At 45.8% G+C, this 19,714-nt stretch overlaps 1 protein-coding gene across 5 annotated transcripts in view; it reads right to left on the bottom strand.

Annotated features, from left to right (window-relative positions):
• Nucleotides 1–19,714, bottom strand: part of ebf1a (EBF transcription factor 1a) — a 59,001-nt gene that overhangs the window by 20,064 nt on the left and 19,223 nt on the right. For all 5 annotated transcript variants that reach the window (XM_035161816.1, XM_035161817.1, XM_035161818.2 and 2 more), the window contains exons 7-10: nt 7,524–7,605; nt 6,519–6,660; nt 3,991–4,121; nt 1,952–2,078 (exon numbers count right to left, since the gene is read on the bottom strand). In XM_035161816.1, the coding sequence (XP_035017707.1) occupies nt 1,952–2,078; nt 3,991–4,121; nt 6,519–6,660; nt 7,524–7,605 (482 nt within the window). The remainder of the gene's footprint in view (nt 1–1,951; nt 2,079–3,990; nt 4,122–6,518; nt 6,661–7,523; nt 7,606–19,714) is intronic.

Here is a 19,714-nt window from a genome sequence, read left to right as displayed (position 1 = left end):
ATGCTCTGCTCATGCTCACGTTGCTTTCTGCCTCAGCGCTCATGACGCCAAATATGAGAAGGTAATATTTAAAAAAAGAGCTGATAAAGAAGCTACATATAGGAAAGGTACAAATACCCGCTGAGGGTGCAGAGCAGTGGCTGGAGTGAAGTGTGTGAAGGGTAAAACTGGGATGTATGCCTCGACACGGTTGACTGTGTCACTGTGAGGGTGCCAGCGCTTGGCAAGCAGCATCACAGTGCGTTCAGCCCCCAGTGGATGACCTCTTGCTACTTCTCACCTGTTGAGATTCTTCTATGAGCCTCCACAGGAGCCGGAGAGAGAGGAGGGGATGAATTCATTCAAAGAACCAAGTTTTGAATAAGTGGATGTGACAAGGTGAAAGAGTGGAAGGGGCTGAGAAGAGATAGGGCCATTATGCATACGGTTCCCACATGTCTGGCACATTTAAAGCGCTGCACACACACTAAAACACACACAGCTCTACGAGTTTGGCAGAGCGCTGGCTGTCGGACAGCTCTGGCATGGCAAAGGCGGCCCACCCATCTGCCCTCTGCCTCAGTAATGCAGTTACTTGTCAACGTGCAGGAGTGGGCTCATGGGTAAATTTACGCATATGTAAAGAACAAACACAGGCAGCCTATCACAGGCTTTCCCATAAGTGCACAAACACAGAGTCATAATTATGACGCATGGACATGGAGTTTGTCCATGCACAGCAATTAGGACACACACAACATGCAAAAAAAAAAAAGCATGCCGGTGATACAAGCGCACACACACTCTCTCTCTCAATTGTGATTTTGTCAAATGTTGGCAATTCCAGCCGGAGCTTATAGCCTAAGTCTATCAGTGGTTGAGATTACAGACAGATTTATGTGATTCACAGTCTCCCCTGGGACCTGTGGCCTCGCATTGGTTAATCACCGCTTCACATTCACTCTCCCTGCCGCTCTTTCCGTGGCATGGCTATAACTCTGCGCCGATATGGTCTGATGTAACACTCGAGCTATTCGTGCCACTGCACTCCAGAAAAAAATCGGACTCTCTCGGCGCGGACCTCTTCCTTTCTGAATCACGTCTTTGACAGGGTTAAATCTCAATAATCCCACTAATCAAAAGGTTAAACCGCCCGCTGACCTTCACCTGCTTCATAAAAGAGAGCAAACACTTTTCCTCCCCTCATCAGTGGTCGTTGTTTCACTGAATTATCGAGTCCGGTTATTGGTTAGCACGTACATTTTTCTCCAGAAACAGTGAAGAAAATGACGATGTACCATCTTTTGGAATGATGTTGCAAATATTGCATACAGATCAAATAGAACCTACAGCAATACTACACACTTAAATGTATTTTTTGAGCTCTAAACTAATTATATGACTCCTCTTTGATGTAATCCTTTCATGATGGTTTTAAAGTCACATGTAATCATGAAAAATGTACACACACACACACACACGCTCACACACACACACACACACACACACACACACACACACACACACACACACACACACACACACACACACACACAGGCACACACACGTAAAACTTCTACTTCATACAACATTTCTGTTGTAAAGTGTGTGTGCTACTGGAGTTGTAGCTCATAGCTAGACAATGTAGATAACAATGATAACTAGCATGTTAATCGGTCATGTGTGTGTTTGTGTGAATAGGTGTGCATGTTTTTTAAATTAATCCAAAACTTAGGGGGAAGTCACACTTCAAAGCCACTAGTTGCAGGGTTTGTATGTGATTGCAGTTTTTCTTTAAATTATTCAAAATGTGTATGTTGTTGTTTTTAGAATCCAGGATTCCATGGGTAAAGATGGATTATTGTCAGATGGCAAATTGGTAGATTTGGGTTTCATTATGGCTTTCAATTACATGATTACACTGCAAACTAGAGTTCAGATTATACGTTAGAGTATACAGAATAGGCCATACCTGTGTAGATGAAACGCCCAGGTGTGCCTTTGCAGAACTGTTTGGATTTGTAGGACAGCGTGACCTCCACCACCCCGGGGATGTGTCTGGGTGGAGTCTGCACACGAATGGCATGGGGGGTGATCAGCTATACGGAGAGAGAGAGTGAGAGAGAGAGGCAGAGAGGGCACAGAGATTAATGCAATGAAACTCCACATCTAAACACTGGCTCTAGGGACTGTTATCGGCTCGCCCCGGACCTTTCCTCTGCTGCTTTTTGACTTTCTTTCTTTGTATAATCAGCCTGAAAAGGGTGCGTTAGTGCCAAAGCCCTCAGGTGCCTGCATAGCCCAAGGCAATGTCACTGTGAGGCTCGGGATGGTTATCAATGCTGACACGGAGTCTGTAAGAGGGGGTTCAAAAGCAGTTATGTGTTTATGAATAAAACACACACCTTCCTCTGCATACGTCTGTTACAAAGTATAAGTAAACGTATAATAGGCCCGACTCTGCCCCTGTCTCTGTGTCTGTCAGCTGAGGCTGTCTCGCCGCCGTTAGCCACATTAAAGCGCCACTGTGTCTGAAACACACTCACTTAGTGTGGTTGATGAGCCCACTCGCCACGCATGCATGTGTGTTTGTGCACGCTGAAGGGTCTTTGAAGGAAAACGGTAACAAGACAAAACACAGATGAGACCTCAACGAGTGCTCGTTTCCAGCACGCTACAGTGAACTAGCACTCAAAGCTAGCAGCGCTCAAAAGCTATCAATGCTGCTGCCAGTAACGTGTGTGTGTGTGTGTGTATGTGCACGTGCGTGTGTGTGTGTGTGTAGATCTAACTGTCCCTTTCATTGCTCACTTAGCCAGGCTTTCATTCTGCTATTGTCTGGCCCCGCTCACCTCTCAGCGAGATAATATAGGAGCTTTTTATAGAATTATTTCTTTACTAAAGAGAAAGCTGTTTAGCTGCGCCGCACGCTGACCTTCAATTTCACACATACACTGCATTTACATTTTAGTCATGTGGCAGATGCTCCGTACAAAGAGATTCATACTGTAGGGTGTGCACATACTCCAATGAGGCAGATAGGAACATAATAAAAGACAGGAAGAGAGCTGAGCAGAGATATGACAGGGAGAGGAATGAGAACCCAGGCTGCTGCTCTTATTGTAAAACTGTTCTCATATGAGCTCATGTAGATGTTATTCATTTTTGATTAATTAATTAATTTATTGATTATCATTTGAGTTGCCACATTACAATATTAGTTTGTAAAATGCTAAAAGAGAAAGTATAACAGCATCTCTCATCTCTCTTATCTAATCTCTCATTTTGTCTTTTGAGATTTGGGGAATCTCAAATGGATTGAGTTTACAATGTTGCACAATCCAGGTTACATTGTTCTCACAGTTGAGCAGCTGTGTTTAGCATTTTCACTTGACTTGAAATAATAAACTTTGATAAACCTTGAATAAAATCTCTAAATGATCTGTTGGACGGCTCATTTAGATACTTGCTTACAGCTGTATAGCTACAAACCTGAGGGATTGCTTTAGCTTTTTCTTTTCTCTTGCAGAAACAAGCTATTTTCAGATAGGACTTTGGACAATGTCCAAAATATTGGGTCCTGACATTGCAACGCATTCCGTGTTAGAATGACATGCTTTTCCTGCTCTTTTCTCACATGGGCTCACACAGACATAGGCGGGGGTGGCAGGAAACGGAAAATGTCTGAAGCAGCTGATATGGTTAGCTGCGTTCTCACATACTCTGGATCATTTCAGGAAAATGTTTGGTCTGAAAGCAGCTATACTTTCACCAGGTATTCAAATCTTTTTCAATCAAAAATCTGAGGAGGAAAAAACCCTCTTTGTTTTGCCCACACCAGTGCTCCTTTGCAGGTGGACATTGCTTCATTATAAAGTAGCCCATAGCCAAAAAACCATTGGGAACCATTGCTTTGCAGTGCAGCAGAAGGCCCCTGTTTAATATTTCAAAATGTGGTGAGGGTGCACACATATGCACATGGTCTCTCCAGGTGACCAGATGGTGACTGACCTCACTCCAGACCAGCATGGTTCCGAAGATGACCTGCAGGCCGTCGAAGAAGTTGTCCCCGATGATGATGACTGTGGCGCCCCCTGTGGTCCAGCCTTCACTGGGGCTGATGGCTTTGATGCTGGGGGTTGCTGCGAGATTCACAGACAAAATAGATTAGACGTTAACAACCCTAATGACAGCCTATAAAGGTCTTCGCTATTGGCAACATGTACAGTCCCCACCTCTTCTTTCCATCTCTATCTCTCTTACACACACACTGACACACACAGATCACCTCTCTCCTCCCTCCCAGGGGTCGGGGGCCGGGCGAGGAATACTAATCAGAGTGATTATACGCACCCCGTTATTAAACATCACCCCTGCCCTGTATGTGAGGGCAGCGGCGCTGCGCTTGTTTTATGACACGTGGCAAAGCGTGCGGGCGTGTAAATGTCAGGTGTGCTGAGTGTCTGATCAAAGGCCACGCGACCGGGGAGCAGAGCCCAGCCAACAGTAGCTCTGCCCTGTGAATACTCCGCCTTCATTAAGCAAACACTTAGCCCTTGCTCAGCTGTCTGCTCCATATATATCCGTGTAGCTATACCGGCGCCACGGCCACTGACGACGTGACCACATCAGGCCATGTTTCGGCTCCTGCCTGGTATATTTGTAATGCGTTTTGTAAGCTTTCAGTGTTTTCTCTTGGAGCATATTCTTCATATCTTATCAGACAAAGTACATGGAACAACAACAATAAACCGCATTTTCAATAACGAGTATTCAATGTGCTTTTTGTCCTTATCTGCTGGTATTATGGACTTGAAGATTACTGATGTGATTGAAGAAAAGAGCAGCATTGGGGAAAATACATGTTTATACAAGCTAAATCTCCTCTCCTTAACAGATATGCAGCTTGTCAGACATGCTGTAATTCTGTAAAGCGGCATAATCCACTTTAGACTAGGCTGACTTTTTTCCCCTGCAGCCTCGCCTTTGCTCTTTGCCTGACTCCCTGTTCTGTTGATCCTCCCCAACAAGCTGGAATGATATTTAGCCCCCCGATACGCCTGCAGAGATCAACGTTCACCGAGCAGCAATCTGTGGCCGTAATCATGGCCTAAGATGCCTCCTTTTCACAGCCGCTGATATTATGTGCGCTCCATGTGCATGTGTGGATGTGTGTGGATGTGTGTGTTTATGCGTGTGTGTGTGTGGATTAACCAGATGGTGGAACGTGAATCCATGTGATAGGATTATACTTTGGGGTGTTCCTCACCGCCATCTGTTCAGATCTATGCGCTGCTCATCTATTACCGCCTGAAATGGGCCCCCAAAGTTGTGTATCCCACACACAAACTCAACACACACCAGAGAGAGAAGGGAAGGGAAGAGGGGGGAGAAAACAAAAAAAGAAACTTCTGTCATCTTTCCTGTCGTTTCGTCTTTTCTTTGTGCACTTTCACCCCGTCCTCTCATCTCCCCACTGCGTCTCGTTCTCTCGCTCCTGTTGTTCCTCTGTCTAACCCCCCCACCCCCCGTCATCAGGAGAATAGAAAATCAGAGAAGAGGAAATTCCCCAACAAATCCGACACAGGGAACATCTGTTAGTGTACTGCGAGCACTCCTCTCTCTGTGTAAAGATCCAAGTCTCGCTGACGTCTCCAATATGTCTCGTCTTTGTGAACTTTCCTAATCGTCTGCGAGACCAGTCGCAGGGACAATTGGTCCACCTACCTCTGGAGGATAGTCATTAGAAAGACTTAACCATAACATTCAATCTTAATGCAATCTACTGTAGGCCATCATGTAAATCCCTTCTTAGTTTTTTGTCATTATCATCCCTGAGGTTGACTCTCCTCAAAGAGAAAAAAATATGTTTCTCTTATTCAATGTCTGGGAAATCGAAATGAGAAAATAACTGGATTAGGGACTTGGGAATCAGTGCGGGCTCCTAAATCATGTGCACATGTCATTATGAAGTATTAAAGGTTTGGGTCTGACTGTGCGTGCAGGGGTGTGTATGTGTGTGTGTGCATGGACATTTTTTTTTGTGTGTGTGCATGGGTGTGTTTGAAAACCTGAGGGATGGGGAGTGATGGAGGGCTGGGGGATAAAAGCAGGTCTCCGAGGAAATAAAGCCAGTGTTGGCTTTAAGCAGAACAGACCTCATAAGACACATAGTGCTTATGCGAGGCAGAGTAGAAGGCCCAGAGGCAGAGACCTGAGGGGAGCAAGCCACAAGGGAGAGACAAGAGACTCGCTCGCTACCACTCTCTCCTCTCTAAGCACGAGTTAGAAACCCTACAAGAGAGGGGAAAGTGAGAATCCGGGAGAGGAAGCAGGGGGGAGAGATAAGAAAGAAAGCAAGAGAGCAGGTTTGAGAAGGGTAGTGGAGACAGAGGGGTTGAGTGTGGAGCCAGACAGAAAGGGGGTGAGGGGGTAAGGGGGGGGTGAACAGAGAGAAAGAGAAAGTGATAGAAGACAAAGAAAAGCTGCACGGTTGGGAGACTTGAGAGTCTGGGTGTTTTGCTCTTGTTTTTTAATACCATGCTCCAGGTAGGACGGCGTTCCTTCCGAGGGGTCCAGTCTTCGGGCCCGGCGGCCGTGTTTGGAGTTGTTGTGCACAAACATGTTGTCGGAGACGGCCAGGACGTGACCCTCCACGCTCACCGTAGTCGATACAACCACCTGAGGAAAGAGGGAAAACACAGAAATGAGAGCCAGACAATTCAAAAACAATAATTCTCACCTTGATATGAGAGTTTGTATCTTGTGCTGAATTGTTGTGCTAAATAATCCACATATTCTCTTCGGCTTCATCGCTACAGGTTCACCCTTTCACATTTTATATTGTCATTTGATCCAGTGTTGTTATAATTATCTATATATCTTATATTATCTTATTTGTTTTTAATCCTGTATTATATCTTGTATTATTGACAGATTTCATTGCCTGTCATATTTTATCTTATTTTTACTTTATAAAGCACTTTGTTTTGAAAAGTGCCGCATAAATAATGTTTATTATTATTATTATTATTATTATTATTATTATTATTATTATTATTAATAAAGTTATGGGAACTGTTGGACCTTGGTGGCAGCATTTGATCTACTTAGTCTCATTCTAGGTGTTAAAGGTGCATCCACATCATTTATACTGTGAGTGAGTGGGTGATGAATATAAATCATTGGTGGACGTTCTCTATTGAAAATAAATGGGCATCAAGAGTTTCTATTCCGCAATCGGGGGTGTTGACAGGCCGTGTTTTAAACTTAGCATCTTTTTTTCTAGATTTCGTAACTTTTCAGATCCCTTTAGTTACTTAAATCTTTCATTAAAGCACCTTGAAACAAATCTAGAAACTTTTTGGACAAACTGAAGGTACTTTCTGCAGAAGAGACTTGTCAGTATGGCCCTGCAAGCTGGAGGTTGAGCTTAGCCCCTCTGTACAGTATGTGTCCTATTCAGTAGATTCAATTCATTTTCCACTATATGTTCCACTGTGGGCCCATTATGTACTGTGTGCACACAGACGGTTGCCTCGCACCTGAAAACGCCTCATATCCCGAGGGTTCCCTGCGTTCTTCAGGCAGTTCTGGTTACACTTCAGGAAGAACTTGAGGAAGAACCTGCACACACACACACACACACACAGAGAAAGAGAGAAACAGATGAGCAACTGAAAAGAGCATTTGTCTACCAGTGAAAGTACAGTGTGAGCCGCCACAATAAAACACAAACAAAACAAATAAATAAAGCAGCCGTGGCAGACGAGGCTCGTACACAACGGCGTCCTCATCCATCAGTGGTTTATGACAAAGGCGGTTTTCTGTGTAAAAACAGCTCCGGGGATATTGAGTGAGATGCTACCTTGTATATATCCATCTCCTGAACTGCTGTCACAGCTCGACCATAAACTCGCACAGGGGTAGACGCAGGACCCCCCCTACCACCCCACAACGCCCTCCTTGCGAGCTCCAGAGCCGCGTGCGACGGAGGTTGCGCTTTACAGCTACCATGCAGCAGCAGCGCGGCGTTGCCGTCCCTTGCCTCCCTCAATCTCAGCGCGAGAGACCACATCAACAGCACCTGCCATGCATTATTAATAGGCTGAGATGGCAAGTATGGCTACCCACATCAATACTTAATGAGGGAGGGAGGGAGGGTCAGGGGAGTAATGGTGGGGGAGTGTGTGTGTGCGTGGTGGGGGTATAGGGTTGTGGTGGGGCGCACCGGAGGCCTGAAAAGCAGAAAAAGGGTTACGGCTGACAATCTATTCCCTGGCCCCGCCCCAAGGCTCGGAGCCCGACAAGTTCTTCTCTGAGTGAAACCGCTGTAACCAGGGTACTGTACATCTCTTCAAACCACCCCACCAACCCCTGCATTGTCTGGGAAAAAAAGAAATAAACTATATCAAATAAACCGCGAAAATAAACAGGGCCGTGTACAAATAAACAGGAACCCTCAAAAAGAAAAAGGAAAGAAAAGAGAGGGGGTAAAACTACAACATTTCCTGCCCCCTCTTCCCTCTCTCCCTCCTCCTCCCCCTCTTTGAGGTAGCTCAAAGAAGTGCTGACAGCTGAAACTGCTTACAATACAGATCTCCGGCAGCCACAGAGAGAATCACCCCTTTGCTCAGCTTTTCTTTCATATGTCTTATTTTTCTCCCCCCTCTGTTCATTTGTTATGGCTGCGATTCTTGCACTGGCCAGCGCGTTTCAGAGCCAACTGCCTCAGATATAATCATGCACGAGCGGACGCATCTCACACACACACACACACACACACACACACAGAGACATGTCCAGAGAAACACAGTAAGCAGGACAATTGGACAATTGCTTCATCCAGGGGAGAAAAAAAAAGAAAGAGAGAAGACCAGGAGTTGTGTCTCATTTCAAGGGCCGGCCCACTGCTGAGCGCATTACAAGCATCTGATGTAACACAAGAACTCGTGAATTTATCCTTGACAACTTTTAAATGCATGACAGCTGGTTAGTGGTAGACGCTCCTCTCCGACTCAGAGAAGAAAAAGCCTCTTATGATGTGAATAACAAACTGTCTTTCTCTGGTGCTTTCTTTTCTTTTTTCTTCCTTCAGCTTTGTTTGTGTTCTGATTTACGATCTCGCTGGTGCAAGAGGCTCAATCTGAGGGAGGGAGGGTGAAAGAGAAGGAAAGCGATAGGAGAAAGTGATAGGAAGATAGACAGAAGGTAGAGAGCATGTGAAATCGGAAAGCAGAGACAGACCATCCTCCTGTATATTTTAGAAGCTGTAGGCCAATATCTCAATAATTCATGAAGCAGAGAGATGGAGTTTTTTCTCCTTTTTTCTTTTCTTTTTTCTTTTTTTCAGGGGCTGTCGGACCCCACAGGCTGAGGGTCTCCCAACTTTCTTATCTCCTCGAGGTCAGAGAGCAGCCTCGCAGACAGCTGTGGACTACATCCACTTGTCCGACATACACTCCACCTTCCTCGCTGCGCCTCCTGTTTAATTCATCGACTCTGCTCTTTCCCCCAGCTGTCCTTCTCCTTCTCCTCTGAGGTATCCATGATGGATGTATGATGGATAAGTGGAGGGAGGAAAGTTAGGGTCGCCGGAGTCAGGGGTGACCAAATCAGGAGGTTAAATATTAGAGTTTGGAGAGGCAGAAAGGAGGAGGTGATGGGGAGAAAAAGGACAAGTGAGATATTGAGTGGAGGAAGAAGAGGAGGAAGAAGACAGAAAGTCAGCACATCTCCTCCACTGTGCCATATGTCAGCGTGTCCCCTCGATCTCCTGCATGCGTGGATCATCTGATTCATTATTTACACGACTTAAAGGTGTCTGGAGTCAGCCGCACGGAAACGTTACAAAACTGCGGCATGTTGATTCTTCGGTGTCCTGTCTCATCTCCCCAGGAGCGAGGACTGGAGTCATTTCATACATTAACATGGCTCGACAGAGCGTGGTGGTGGCGGTGGCGGTGGTGGGGGAGTGGGTGGGGGCGGTTTGTGCGGGTGTGCGTGTTGATATGCAATTGCAGAGAGATTACCATGGGGATTTATGGATAATCTGATTGACAGCTGACCAGTAAATATGGACAGAAAGATGACAATCGCATGTAATTCTCTTCATCAGCTCCCTATTATCATGTTTTTAATCAATCAAAAAGCTAATCTAATCTGTTTTCGTCACATATACCCTCATATCCCTGTGACATGAGCTGTTTCTACTAATTATCCATTAACTTTATATGAACATTCATATTGTTTAACCTTGACTATTCCATATTTCTATACTTCCTGGCTCACTTCCTTAATGGCAATCTGTGGACTGATTCTAGCTTTTAGCTTAAAGGATATTGTGATTTGAAGAAAATAATCAAAAGAGCTGCAACACGCCACTTTGTAATCCTATATGTGGATGTTAATCATGATCCTGGACATAATTTCAGCTTTATTATTCTCCTAAACACATCTTTTTGCATATATTTACAACTAACCCACAATCTTTTCATGTGCCCCCTGGCCACTGCAGCTGCAGTTCAGGTACCCACTGCTCTGTACAACTGCACAGATATTCACTTCAATCCAGTTTTTAAAAAGGCAAACGATTTCTTAAAGAAACTGCAAATAATTTCAGTTGCCAATGCCATAATTCATTAATTTCTATAATGAATTATTTACTGTATGATCATCAACGAGGTCAAGTCCGTATATACGCTGAAGATTCTGGGATTCTTCAGCAATTTTACGACCTCAGGAGCAACTGTTTACTTTCTAAAAATCACACAAATATTATAAATCAAACAATCAATATAGATATTGATTGTGACATTTTGTTTTTCGAGCCACTGTCTTTAAATTAGACTTTTAAAATGTGGTAATGTGAAACATTTAGATCATTATGTGGTGAGATGTGTTCAAACAAACCTCAGTTTTTCGAACATCTTGGCTCAAGCTCTGCATATGACGCTTCAAAACATCCACTTTCAGTCTATAGACATCTCTGTCTCCTGGATTGATTCTTACATTGATTCTTCGCTGCCTCCTCTGCCTTTTTTTCCTTGTATATGCGACTCTTGCCGGTTTCCAGCTGTTTTACTGTGCAAACTCCACAGCTACAAATATTATACCAACGCAAATTGCTGCAGCGACCGGATTAAATGAAATAAAACCATTTTGCTCTCACGTAATTACCCCCCCAAATCCGGGAATGGCTGTGGAAGTGAATTTGTGTAAATAACTGCTTGGCCTCTCGCAGCCTCATGGCGTACATTTGTAATGGGCGAAAAAAAAAAGCGAGCGAATAAAAACATGCAGCCGGTCGCCGTGGTAATTTAATGATCTCACACTTTCATCATATCGTAACGGGCATTATTTGTCACTTCGGAGCAATTAAACACAAAATCACCCTCTGTCCATAAAAAAACAAAACAAGGAAAGCAATTATAACACAACTTTTAAGTAATCCCTGTAGCATCTAAATATTATTACTGCAGTGATAAAGATTGTCTATGTGATTAGCAAACAGCAAGGAAGCCTCCGAGGGACAATTCTCTTATATTTTCTAATAATTTTCTTGCATTAGCCACAAATGAGGTAAAGAGTAGTTTCCTTGTCCAATCCAACATGGGTAATTTTAACACTGTGTGCTTTTGTCTTCCTCTGTCGCTCTAGTTTATTCATCATTTCCTTTTGTTTCACGTTGTGCTTTACATCGCCTCATTTCTTTGCTCGTCGCCCCTCCTCTCTCCGCCGCACGCTGTAAAAATGGCAGTGGTTGACGATGCCATAACTCAGCCTTCTCCTCTTCCTCGCCCTCCATCCATTTCTGCCGCACAGATCATCTCCACAAGAAAAGCTCTGTGTCTGGCTCCTAATATGCTTCATGAGGTGTGTAATTCACTGTGCTCCAGAGGGGAGCCATTTGTCTCGGGGGTTAACTAAGTGACACAACAGCACTTCCCCGCGCCTGTTACCACCGTGGGACATGTTGAACTAATCCAGACAGGTATAGAGGAATGGAAGACCCCCGCACTTTCTGCAGTTAAGCATTAAGATTTGTTCCGTAAATCGATCCTCATCAAGTCAGAGGCAGGTTCAAATGAAGTGTAAATATTTGTAAGCAAATATAATGTTACGACAGGAAAGAAAGGAGTGATGAATAGGAGACAAACCTAAAGGCGAAGTCTGGCTCTGACGGAGAATCAAATATCTTCCCCAACCCCTGTTTTGTGTATTTTCTTTTCTTCCCCTTGTGATTCCTTTCTCATTTTCTTTCTTTTTCTCTCTAACTCTTTCTTTCGCTCTTTCCGCCATGCATCACTGACACTTCAACCAGGAGCCTGACTGGCTTGTTTTCATGGTAACCTGTCTCCCTGCCTGTAGTATATGTTTAAGCGTGGACACACACACATGCACATGCACATGCACATGGTGCACACACACACACACACACACACACACACACACACACACACACACACACACACACACACACACACACACACTAATTTAGGGAGATTTATGAGGGGGGCCTTGCACCAGGAGCCACGCAGGCTGACCCCAGGGGTGTAAGGGGGCACTGGGTGGGGGAGGGGCCTGGCTCCACAGGGGGGGACATTAATAATCCACAACCAGGTCTGTCTCTGGGACTGGCCCTGGGCCTCGGACACCAGGCAGTAACAGGCTGCAGTGGCCCACTTTAGATATACTGCAAGAGAGACATCCAGTTTCTCGTGCCATATAATACAAGATAGATAGCTGGATTCGGAGAGAAAGAAACCTCGACTAAAAGAAAAGATAGAACATAGAAGAAAACATGCAGAAACACACAGGAACATGGGGGAAGACGACAAAGAGAAGCACACACAAACACACACACTTCCCTCCATTCCTTTGGAGTGGTACATCTGAAAGTAACAGTGAGCACCTCTTTATTGCCCCCATGTCTATCTTAAGTGTCATGATTTATTCAAATAGAACATCTCAGTGCACTGAAAAATTCATCTCCACCTCGCTCCACGCATCGTCCCATCCTCCTCGTCAGTATCCGCTCGTTGTGTGTGCATGTCATATCAGCCATATTTGCCCCGTCGTTAAATATTTCTTAGAACAAATGGACCCTGGAGGAGGGAGATGGTGGGTCAGGGGGAATCCGCGCTGTGCCTTCGCCGCTCGGGGAGAGGCCCCACTTGGGAGAGATCGCTCCTCGTTTCCCCTGGAGCCGGAGCTCCAAGTCTCAGCTTGGGGACAGAAGTCCCAGAGACACTTAACCAATTGTGTTTCATCCATTTCATCCGAAAAGGATCATTCAAAATTCAACCAAGGATTCGTGCAGGGAGCATTGAAAGACAGGCGATGAGATCTTTGCAGCTTAGGAGGAGCAGCGTTGGAGAATGGAGTAGTGGGTTCGACAACCTGTAGCCTGATAACATTTGGACCTGTGGCCTGGTTTTGCACCAGAGCACCAGGGAGGGAAATACAAATAAACATATGTGTGTGTGTCTATGTGTTTGTGTGTGTATCAAAGCAATGATGAATAAGAGGCTGTCTGGGTGATGGACAAGCTTGGCAGGCAGTGCTGATTGAAACACTTCCTCTGTCGGGCCTGGCCCATTAATCTGATGAAGACAAAGAGAGTGAGAGAGAGAGGTGGAGGGGGGTGGGCTCTGGGCGCTCAAACCATAGGAGTAATGAAGGGTCCTGGTCCCTCTCACCTCTGCGCTGTCCTGCCACGCTGGGACACTCTGCTACCCTGTCCAGTCCAAACCCTGCCCTCGTGGGACTGACCAGTGAATAATGGCCCTGTCACCAGCCTGGGTAGACGCCGCCGCACAGCCTGAGGGTGTGTGTGACCGTGTGTATGTGTGTGTGTGTGTGTGTGTGACCGCTTGCTTATGCCTGCATGCCTCCCCACGCAGTCATTTACCCTAACTGTTCTCCCCTCTACCTCAGCTGAAGACTGATGTATTCATATTGAACAGTGTTGATTTAAGCACATGTTAAACTTAATGCATAATGCATCCACTATATATAGCTTGATAAAGAGCATTGTGTCAACCCGGGACCGGCCCCATACATTGTGGGGATGAATGTGCCGCTTGCAAAAGTTCTTTCTTTTTGTTCCATTTAAGCACCGTATTAAATCATAACTGTGACTGTGACTGTACACAGGCTCAAGGTTATGTTTCTAAATGCAGCAGGATCAGAAATCAGAAACTTAATTAGTGTGCCGTGTTTGTTCTCGGGTAAAAAAGTTGTTCCTTCCAATGGGTCTTGAGGGAGGAATATGGAAGCAGAGAATGAGAGAGAGTTTGAAAATATGAGACAGAGAGTGTGTGTGTGTGACAGGGGAGAGACAGAGGGAGACTGATACTGAACAGAGACGTATGGCTCTCTACAGTTTGTGTTTGTGTGTGTGGATGTGCACGTGTGTTTTGGCCTTGCTTCCCTCTGTGTTTATCAAACATATTACAGCTCCTTCTAGATTCCTCACCTGCACACCCCCAGCCTGCTACATATGGCCCACCAATCACAAAATAAGGAATCATGCATACATTAGCATAGCTAATGGCCTACCCTCTCCATTTAATATGCAAATTTCCTGAAACATTACTGAATGCCGTCTGTTCTAAATGAATAAATTTGAATCGCAATTAGAATAATCCTTTATAATTAATGAAAACTGTCAATTTTGGTTCATAAGTAATTTGATTAAAGTGGTGATGGGACACTTATGAAGTTCATCGGGCTGCAAGGAGTGTGAACGCACACTTGCATGCATGCATGCAAACACACACACACACAAGCCACATGACGACCAACAGCAGGGCCGGGGGCTGCATTATTGATGAAGATGATTAATAAACTTATGAAAGTGGTTGTCACACATGCCAGACCTTTTTATTTTTTTTTAACCCAACACAACTTCTTTCCGACTCCTTTAACGCGGCGGAGAAACAACAGATCAATCACGGCTTTCTGCCACCTGACAGAGAGGGAAAACTGAGGAAGTGATTGAAAAGGTTTCCCGGCCTCGTGGTGCTGTGTCAGTGGCCTGTCTGTCCAGCGCGAGACACTGATGGACTGTCGAGGCAGCGAGAGCGCCACACACACACATACACACACACATGCCAAGTCATCACAGGGGGGCTGAAACGCTCCTCTGTTGTTCCTCACAGGAGGACGAGGCCTCTCGCTGCCGTTTGTACATAATAACACTGCATGAGGAGCATATATTTGAAGAAGAGGGAGGCCGATACAGTGCAACTGTTCATCAACATGCCCTTCTTCACCATTAACTCTCTCATGCTGGGCTATGCTGCTGCTGAAGCGCATAATGGTGTCACTTAAATTAGGGTCACTCAACTGTGGGAAATTGTGTGCTGCATGTGTATCACTTCCACCTTGTATGGTATGTATATGAACGTGAGTGCGCTGGTGTTTGTGCATCAGCCTGAACACGTGTGTGTGTGTGTGTGTGTGTGTGTGTGTGTGTGTGTGTGTGTGTGTGTCGTTTGCATGGCTTCAACCCAATAATAATGGTCCAGATAGTGTAGAGCCTCGCAGACTAATTAGCCAAATCACTGAGAAAATAGCAGCTTGCTAATTAATGGGTATTATGGCATTTCAGAAGTCACTGCTCTAATTGGGAGGGAACTGAGTCTCCCCATTTCCATACTGCAGTAATACCGGCTTTATCCGTTCGTCTATCTGTCCGTCTGTCTGCCTACTTGACATGCTTGCTTTTAAACACAATCCTCCGCAGGCACGCGGGGGGACATAATTATCCTGCACGAGCTCATATTTTCAAACATGCATGTACAGGATGCATACATACAGGGCCAAGTTTGGCACACTAACAAAAGCACTTTAACCACGAGGAGGATCACTCGGCAAAACATTCCCCTCACCTCTGACCCATTGTCTTCCTCATTTATTCTAATTGAATAGCTTTTTATTGCTGCAAGAGGAAAATAGTCATGATGCAAGTGAATTGGTGAGTAATACAATCCATCTGAATAATTCCCCCACTTTATTTTGTATGTGTGTGTGTGTTTGTTTCTCCGACCAGCCGTCTGATACACAATGCATACATGCATATCCCCTATAGGTTCCTCTTAACCCTATCAGACGGTAGGGACAATCAAAATAGATTTGCATTCAAATGCCACATGCTCGCTATCAAATATCAAATCAAGCCGGAGTCGCTGAGACAGACGGACAGTCACCTCCTCCGCCTCCCCCCCTTGCCCCTCCCTCCTTCCCCCTTTTCTCCTCAGGGTCCCAGGGACTCCCATTCTCACCCGGACAAGCTCTATCGAGGAGTGACAGGCCGCGGCCGGTGGCTTGATTGACAGCCTGTTGATGCTTCTCTCCCCACCACGCGCACACACACACACACACATACATACACAATGCTCTCCTAAACTACACTTTACCCCCCACCACCACCTCCCCCTGCTCGTGCGCTGGTCTGGGTGTCTGTGATAGCCGCTGGGTTAGTGCCCCGCAGGCTGCACAGCACTATACATACAAATCACAGTGTGTCAGTCTTGTGAATGGGCCCATTTTGACTTTGTCGTTGTAAAGTCAGGCCCCCCTTGAAGCGGGCTACGTCTGTATCCTGCCTCTTTTTTGTTTTTTTAACTCATTCGTAGATGCACGCAGGGAGATGCATGATGGAAGTTATACAAAGGGACAAGTGGTTTAAGTATGGACGCGCGTAGACACACATGCAAAGAAACACTGGGAAAAATGGCCAACTTAAATGTGGTGCTAATGGGCAGCACCTCACAGGAGCAGGGTATAAATACATCAACAACAACACGGCCGCGTAGACGCTGCAGCACACACTCACACACGCGCACACACACACCACAACAACCAAGACCTGGGGCCTAATCTCACACACTCAGCTCGTACACCTGGTTAATGTTAAGAGGGCAGTTATAGTCAATTACATTCCCATATAACGCATAAACCTCCACCCTGCCTCTGCCTGGAGAGTAATTGAAAACAGGCGCAGAACAGCAACCGGGGTCCAGGCAAAAAGTCAACTTCCCAACCCTTGACTTTCTCATTCACTACATACGTGCCGTCTTCCCGTTCAATATTCTGGTGTCCTAGGGGTAAACGTGGGGGAGGAGGAAGGGGAGGTTGCCATTTGGATATAAGGCCGCGAAAAGAGCAGGGAGGATATGCAGTCCTATATGAGGAAGACAAAAGGAGTGGGACGAGAGGGACGGCGAGGGGCTTTGTCTCCCACAGGTGAGGTCCAAGGAAGGAGGAGCGGTTTAGGGTCGGGGGTGAGAGGGGTGGCAGACTGGGGGTGGTGGCGCTGTTGTGTGTGGGGGAGTTAAGGAGGGTGGGGGGGGACAGCGGTTGTAAGTAGGAGTTGGAGACTGACAGGTGACATTACCCTGCGTCATGGCTGGAGGGACAGAGGGACAGAGGGCGCGATGGTTATCCAGGCAGAGAAATGTCAGCGTCCAGACACCGCTGTGACACACACACACACGCACGCACGCACGGACACACACACACACACGCACAAAGATCTGGGACAAAGGAGTCTGGAGTCTTTGAGAGTGAAAAAGGCTGGCTACAGTGGGCAGATGAAGAGATTACATGCTCTCCATTTAAAAAAGGAGGGGATGAGAATAAAAAAGAGAGAAAGCAGAAGAAAAGGCGAAGAGAGACTGACCACACTATTACGAGTCAACAACCTTGCATTTATTCATATTGTCTGCTTTCTAAACATGAGCCCCCCCCCATGTCCTGTCGCCCAGTTCCTTCTCCACATTTGTCCCTTTTTCCGATCTGCTCTCTGGCGTTTTTCATTACAGCCTATATAACCTCATTTTTTTGGCAAAGCTTATAAAATGTCCATATTGCTGCTCATTCAACCTCATTGATTTAGTGTTTGGTTAAATATTCACGACTGTGGATGCAATTAACATGCTGTTAATGAATAATTGATCGCATCTTAAGCGGCCATAAAACTCATGCATATTAATTATTGAAACAGGAAATATATAGAAAAAAAACAACCTTCCTTGTTTTGCCTCAATCAACCTTCTTTCATTTTTGGTTCTTAAATCAGGAAGGCATGCTGAGTGTGTGTGTGTGAGAGAGGGAGAGAGTGTGTGTGTGTAAGTGCTATGAACACTATGCAAATGCCTCCCATAAACACCGCTTTAACAGCTCTTATATGCATTTAGCCGCCTTTTGAGTACATCCATTTTGCTCGTACGTACATCTCCGGGTGCGTGTGTCTGTGTGTCGAGCGGCTCGGCGCGATGATGTGCGGGTGAGCGTTGTTTTGACAGCCTCCGTGTGACAGTGGCAGTCGCTGCCTGTTTTGAGAGGCAAGTGTTTACCAGGAGTGAACACAACAAAAAAACAAATCCAGCGAACACGGGGAGGCTTGTCAGTGCGAGACTGGAGATCAGTCAGCCAACAATAAGCCTCCCTCTCCCACTGTGCCTCTGCTGGTGTATGGTTATAGGCTGATGTCGCCCCTGGCACCTCCCTGGGCCCTGGTGTGTGGAGAACACTGGTGTAGAGAGCGAGTTGGGGAGGGGGGCGGGAGTCGGCCTCAGTGTGCCTGGCTTTAAAGCTGTGGTGCACCTGTGGTCAGGTGTGTGTGCATGACAGCAAACACTGTGTGTTTGTGCACAGTTTGGGTTGTGGGGGTTACTTCATTATCCCTACATCCTGCACTCCTAAACCACTCTAAAATGTCTTGATATGAAAAATACATCCCAGGAGCAGCCTCATGCTCCAGGAAAACACCAATTCACATCGTCGCTTGTTATTTATTTAGCACACGAAAAGCTCTTGGAGGTGTGTGTGTGTGTGTGTGCGTTACCCCCCTTTATACCTCCCTCTCCGGAACCTAACTAACTACTTGGTGATGTCGGTGCCTCGGAGCTAAAAGTGACAAGCCGTCAATTGTGTTCCAATATTAACCCCCTCTCAATGTCTGCCTGCCCGTCTTCTCCTCTGTGATGTTAGCTTGATCAAAGACACGGCACTTTGGTAAAAATAACCAAGGGAGAGTGAGATGGAGGACACCATGCTGCTTACAGACGGATGAACGACGGACAGAGTTTCAGAAAAACACTATCCCCCTCTTCTTTCCCTTTCTTTGTCTCTCCTTCTTCACTCTTTCTCATTATCTTCCTCTCTTGAGGAGGCAACTCCAGGCTTTGGCTGAGCATGATTCAGTATCTTCTATATGGAGCCAGGTGGTAAGTAGTAGTTCATGGAGTGTGTAGGGATACTATTTTATGGGGAGGGGGAATGTACTGTATATGCTGAAGCTTTTAATATGGAGAGGAAGAAGGTGCTTGCCAACACTTCTTTTTCTCCCTGTATTTTGTCCCTACTACTCTAAAGAGAGATGAGATAAGCGATGGGCGGGGGATAAAAAGAGAAGAGCCGACCACCACGAGAGACAGAATATGATAGAAAGATGCCCCGTGTCTGCGTTTCATCTTATCTTAACAGGTTCACCTAGCGGTGAAATTCCTCAAACGCACCTTCAGTCATCAGCAAGGGGGCTGACGGGAGAGGGACGGAGAGAAAAAGAGAGGACAGAAGGAAGGTATACACACACACACACACACATATACAGTATATGAAGAGAGAGGGAGAGATGTGAGGTGGATCTCTGTGGCTAATTCTCTGGGTGTGGGAAAGCAGAGCACCTAACACAGGTTGGCCTGGTTTCAGTAATGAGTTTGAT

The sequence above is a fragment of the Hippoglossus stenolepis genome, chromosome 7, assembly GCF_022539355.2.
Source record: "Hippoglossus stenolepis isolate QCI-W04-F060 chromosome 7, HSTE1.2, whole genome shotgun sequence".
NCBI lineage: Eukaryota > Metazoa > Chordata > Actinopteri > Pleuronectiformes > Pleuronectidae > Hippoglossus > Hippoglossus stenolepis.
This window is presented reverse-complemented; position numbering and strand designations above follow the sequence as displayed.